The following is a 6,379-nucleotide window of genomic DNA, read 5'->3' on the forward strand; positions in this document are numbered from 1 at the left end:
CAACCCACCCTGAGAGGCCCCTGCTCAGCACAAAGGAGGCCTGGCTCCTCTTCACAGCAAGCATCTTATGAAGGGATTCCCCACTCATGCTCAGGAGAACATCTTCTGCCAAAAACAAAAACTTAGGGGAAGGATTATTTTAATGATTTTGCTTTTAAGTGTTAATACTTTAAAGTTTGCCATTTTTTTTCTTATGTTTTGGAGCGAGTAACTTTTTGGAGGGGTCTCGCCTGTAACTGGAAGCCCAGCAGCATGATGGATAAACCAGTCTGAGCTGCTCCCACCCCAGCAAGCTGTGTGACCCTGGGCAGGTGCCTCACCCTCTCTAAGCCTCACCTGCTGCATCTATAAAGTGGGGTAATGAGAGAACCTACTTCGGAGGCCACAGTGAGAATTACTTGAGTTGGCACAGGCAAAGCCCATAGGACAGCCCTCCATTGATACTAGTTTGTGTTAGTTTCCTACTGGGCCTGTAACAAATCACCACAAACATGGTGACTCAAAACAACTCTAATTTATCCTCTTTCCCTTATGGAGGTTATGGTCCAAAATCAGTTGCACTGGGCTGAAATCAAGGTGTCAGCAGACCTGGTTATTTTGGGAGGCTCTGAGGGGAAGGTTGTTTCCCGGCCTGTTATGACTTGTATTTATGGCCACCCATATTCCTTGGCTAGTCACCCTTCGTGCACCTTCAAATCACATCATTCCAACCTCTGCTTCCACCATCACATCATCTTCCCTCTCCTGTGGTCAAGTCTCCCTCTGTCTCCCTCTTAGAAGGACACTTGCAGTGGCATTTAGGGTCCTGCTGGATAATCCAGGAGAATCCCTCCATTTCCAGATCCTTACCTTAATCCCATCTGCAGAGTCCCTTTTGGCCATGGAAGGTAAATATTCACAGGTCCCAGGGATCAGGATCTGGATATCTCTGGGGACCATTATCCAGCCTACAACACTAGTTACTGAGATGATTACTAATAACAATTAGCCAATAGAGGTTGGGCAATAAAATGTGTCAAACGCATATTAGGAGAGGGGTGGGGGGGCCTGGGGCAGGGAGAGGAGTGAGAGAAGGGCATTTCATTCCCTCCTTTAGCCAACAGTATCTCTAGAGAGCCTACTATGTGCAAAGTGGTGATTTGGCTATGAACATACAAATAAAACCCTGGCCTTTCTGACCAGAACCTTCCAGTGACCTTCCTTCCTCCTCTCCCTCCCCGTCCCCTGAAAAAAGTGGAGAAAGCAAGAGAAGGGACCTAAGCTGGGTTGAGCCCCAACTGGGTCAGTCACAGCCCCTGACAGAAATCCTGTCCTGCCCTCAGCTCCAGGTTCCCCCTGGCAGGACCCACCTAGCAATCAGGTCAACCTTGAGGCTCCCTGAAATAAATGATAATATAGAAAGTATCAGCAAAGAAACAGAAGATATAAGGAAGAACCAAATGGAAATTATAGAACTGAAAAATACAATAACTGAAATAAAAAACTGAGGGGATGGGCTCAAAAGCAGAATGGAGAGGACAAAGGAAAGAACTGGTGAGCTAGAAGACAGAACAATAGAAATTATACGATCTGAACAGCAGAGCCTCAGGGACCTGTGGGACTACAACAAAAGATCTAACATTCTTGTCATCAGAGTATGGAAAGGAAGGGGACAAAACAGGCAGGGTTGAAAAAAATCATCCAAGAAGTAATGGCTGGAAAGTCCCCAGATTTGGAAAAGGTATAAACCTAGAGATTCAAGAAGCTGAGTGAATCCCAAAGAGAATAAATCAAAAGAAACCCACACCAAGATACATCATAGTCAAATTTCTGAAAACCAAAGAAAAAGAAACAAATTTTAAAAGCACTGAGAGAAAAATGACACTTTACCTACAGGGGCAAAACGATTTGGATGACATTAGATTTCTCATCAGAAACTACAATGGCCAGAGGCAGTGGCATAGTTTTCAAGTGCTTCAAGAAAATAACTGCCAACCCAGAATTCCATATCTAGTGAAAATATCCCTCGGGAATTTACTACAGATAAATCAAAATGGAATTCTAAACACTGTTCAGGTAGCTCAGAGGAAGCTGGTTCTTTGAAAAGAACTGTAACATTACCATCCTCCAGCAAAGAACCTCTTGACAAAGAAAAAATAGAAGACAGAAATTGCTAATATCAAGACTGAAATGGAGAATATCACTACAGACTCTGCCAACATTGAAGAGCTGGTTAGGAAATACTATGAACAACTCTACACACATTAATTTGACATGTTGGATGGAATGGACCAATTCCTTAAAAAACACAAACTACCACAAACTCAACACAAAGTAGATCAGTTGAATAGCCCTATGACCATTAAGGAAATCTCATTTGTAATTCTAAAACACCCCAGAAATGAAATCTCTGACTTCAGATGGTTACACTAGAGAATTCTATTAAACATTTGAGGAAGACTTAATACTGATTCTGCACAATCTTTTTCAAAAAATAGAAGAGGAGAGGACTTCCCAATTCATTTTATGAAGCCAGTATTGCCCTGATACCAAAACCAGACAAAGACAGTAAAGAAAAAGAGAGTAAAGACCAAGATCCCTTGTGAATATAGATGCAAAAATTTCTTAACAAAATTTAGCAAATAGAATTTGGCAATAACAAAAAATAATTACATACCATTGCCAAATGAGTTTATTCCAGAGATACAAGGCTGTTCAATATTTGAAAATCAATCAGTGTGATCTACCATATTAACAAGCTAAAGGAGAAAAATCACTTGATTATATCAATTGATATAGGAAAAGCATTTGACAAATTTCAACATGCAGGCATGGGAAAAACTCTCAGAAAAATAAGAATAGAGGGGAATTTATCAACTTAATAAATTGCATCTACAAAAACTTTTCCACTAATATAATGTTTAATGGTGAAAGACTGAATGCTTTCTCACTAAGATCAGTAACAAGGCAAGAATATCTACTCTCACCATTTTTATTCAAGATAGTAATGGAGATCTAGTCCATGCAATAAGGCAAGAAAAGAAAATACAGATCAGAAAGGAAGACTTAACAGTGTCCCTATTTGCAGAAAATGTAAAAAGTCTCAAAGAATCTGCAAAACTCCTAGAATTAAGTGATTAAGCACAAGTTGAAGAATACAAGATAAAGATGCAAAAATCTATTATATTTCTATGTGTTAACAATGAATATGTGGACACTGAAATTAAAAATACAATCCCATCACTCAATATAGTCACTCAAAAACATGAAATACTTAGGTGTAAATCTAACAAAATATGTTCAAGGTTTGTACGCCAAAAACTGTTGATGACAGAAATCAAAGAAGATCTAAATAAATGGAAAGACAGGATGTTCATGAATGGGAAGGCTCACATAGCAAAGATACTAATTCTCCTCCCCAAATTTAAGTACAGGTTTAATGCAATTCCTATCAAAATCCCAACAGGATTTTTTTTTTTTTTTTTTTGCGGATAAAGGCACAATTGATCTAAAATGTATATGAAAAGACAAAGGAACTAGAAGAGCTGAAATAATTTTGAAAAAGAAGAATAAAAGGAGAGGGATCACTCTACCCAATAGTGAAGCTGATATAATACAGCTATGGTCCTCAAGGCCATGTAGTATTTGTGAGATAGATACATGGATCAACGGGACAGAATAAAGAGCCCAAGAATAGACCCATGCAGATATGCCCAATGATTGACAACAGAGAAAAAGCAATACAGCAGAGGAAAGATAGAACTTGCCAAAACACTGACAGTGCATTTGAACATCCATAAGCCAAAAAGTGAGCCTCGACCTCAACCTTACACCTTCTACAAAAAAATTAACTCCAAATGAATCACAGACCCGAATGCAAATTGTAAAACTATACAACTTTCAGGAAGAATAAAAACAACAGCAAATCTTCAGGATGTAGAACTAGTTAGAGTTTCTCATAAAACTAAATATGCAACTACCATCTGACTCAGCAATTGTGCTCTCGGGCATTTATTTGTCCCAGAGAAACAAATCCTCATGTTCGCATGAAAACCCGCACTCCCATGTTTATAGCAGCTTGATTTGTTATAGCCAGACACTGGAAACAAGGCAGATGCCCTCCAGTGGGTGAGTGGGTAAAGACACACTGTGGTATATCCATGCTGTGGAATACTCTACAGCAAGAAAAAGGAGTGAAGGATGGATACACACTCCAGCTTTGATGAACTCCGGAGAATTACTCCCAGTGAAGAGAACCCATCCCAAATGTTACGTACTGATCCCATTTATATCACATTCACAGAATGACGGAATCTGGACATGGAGAACCTATTAGTGGTGGCCAGGGGCTAAGAAGGGGGTGGGATGGAGGGAAGTGGGTGGTCCTTACGAGGGCAGCATGAGGGATCCTGGTCGTAATGAGGATGTTCTGTGTCCCGATGGTGTCGATGTCATCATCCCGCTGGTGGTCCTGTGCTATAATTTTGCAAGTGGTTCCCATGGGGAGAAACTAGGGAAAGGGTACACTGACCTCTCTGTATTAATCGGTTCATATGACTGCATGGGAGTCTACAAATTCCCATACCATATTCCCAACCATAACTGTGTAATTTCACCTCGCTTCCTGACTAGGTCTTTATTTGGCTTCTTATGAAAGTGAGAGCCCAGAGAACCAAACAGAAAAAGAGAGGTGGAAATCTCTAAGGTGAGTCTGTGAGCCAAGACAGGGATGGGGATGGGCTGGCGGGGGGAGAGGTGTGGGTACTTGGGGCCAGGCCAGGGCCCAGGGGCTTTGTGGATACCCAGGTCCACGGGGAGGGGGCAGGTCAGGCCAGGCTCTTAGGGGTGGGGGGCAGAACTCAAGCGCTGGGGTGGGAGGGAGGCTGGGATTGCAAACCGTCCCTCAATATCCATGGCTGGAGGCTGCCCCTGTGGGCTGTCAAGATGTGTGTCCAGGTCCAGGACTGCCCCCCCCCGGTCCATATTCTTATGCCAGAAAGTGAGGCAGCCCCTCCTGCTTGTTCAGCCTACAAATGCAGCCAAGTGGAGGTTCGTGGACCCACAGCAGTGGGCTCTGACAACTGAGCCGAGAGGGTTGTACAGAGCCCCTCTGGGGCGGGAGTCGCCTGCCTAGCAGGTGACACGCCGGAGGGAAGTCTAATCACCACCCCGAACATGTTTAAATCTGCAGATCTTCTATTTTGGGGAAGACGTGAGAAGCTCAAGGAGGAGGAGGAGAAGGAGGAGGAGGAGGAGGGGAGGAAGTCAGCAGAAGCCTTCCACAGCCCTGCCTTAGCTGGCCCAGCAGAAAATAAGAGGTGTTGCCACCTCACTGCTTTGCAAACCGTGACCCACGGCCTGGCGCCCGCCCCAGCAACCACACGGCCCGGGAGACCTTTCTCCACCTTCCGTGGAACTTCAGCCCCGGGGAAGGGCCCAGGGCCTCCCGACCTGCGGGTAGCACGTGCCTCGGGGGCTCTGCCTTCAGGACGGTGGGGGTCACGTTGCTGGCCGGTCGATCCATCCTCAGCAAGGATGTGGCACCGCCCCCAGAGCGTTGGGTGACTGGCGTCACCGTCCCTGGTGATGAGCAGCACCGAGGCTGACACCCGTCTGTGCCCAGGTGGCCTGGGAGCCCCCACATCTCCAGCAGGCACCACCAGCGGCCCCTGCCGTTCTGCTGACGGGCCCTACCCTGCCCCCCCGACCCCGGGATGGGCTGGTTTCTGCAGCCCAGTTCACCCCTTTCCGGATCCTGCTGGCACCAGGGGACCGCTCTCTGGTGACAGCTGAGACTGACACAGGTCACGGGACAAACCTGAGTCGCGAGAATGACAACATGTACAGTACACGGTAAACTTTAGGTTGGTATAAACACGTCCGTACGCCCTGCGTAGCCACGTCCACACAGGACAAACCTGAGTCGTGAGAATGACATGTACAGTACACGGTAAACTTTAGGTTGGTATAAACACGTCCGTATGCCCTGCGTAGCCACGTCCACACGCCGCTCACTCGTGGGCCTGGGAGGCGCTTCTGTTGGGACGCAGGGCAGTGTCCCAGCTCAGGCCTGGGGACGCTGTGGCCTCAGGTCCAGAGAGGGCCATGGTGGCCATTTCCACTCCGTAGACCCACGTTGGGCTGACAGGGCCCGGCACATGGACACCCACAGCCCTGGATGTGGCCAGACACCTCTCTTCTTGGGGTGCAGTGGGGTTGAGGAGCCCCACGGTGGGTCCCCCTTGGACTCCCCCTGCCCCCAGACCCTCCCACATGGAGTCAAGTTTCTATGCCAGGGAGGAGACGGGCCATGGAGCTGCTGAACCCCCACCCGGCACGTGACCAGGTCCCCCAGCCAGGAAGGCAGGGAGTACGATGTGCACCCCCTCTCCCGGTCAGG

General features: G+C 46.3%; 1 protein-coding gene across 1 annotated transcript in view; it reads left to right on the forward strand.

The window, feature by feature from the left end:
* Nucleotides 1-5,972, forward strand: part of RASGEF1C (RasGEF domain family member 1C) — an 83,680-nt gene extending 77,708 nt beyond the window's left edge. Inside the window, exons 13-14 of the mRNA XM_078067643.1 lie at nt 4,612-4,684; nt 5,171-5,972. Of these exons, the coding sequence (XP_077923769.1) occupies nt 4,612-4,684; nt 5,171-5,195 (98 nt within the window). The 3' untranslated portion in view covers nt 5,196-5,972. The remainder of the gene's footprint in view (nt 1-4,611; nt 4,685-5,170) is intronic.
* Nucleotides 5,973-6,379: the final 407 nt, after the last annotated feature.

Source organism: Halichoerus grypus, chromosome 2 (genome assembly GCF_964656455.1).
Source record: "Halichoerus grypus chromosome 2, mHalGry1.hap1.1, whole genome shotgun sequence".
NCBI classification, from domain to species: Eukaryota; Metazoa; Chordata; class Mammalia; order Carnivora; family Phocidae; genus Halichoerus; species Halichoerus grypus.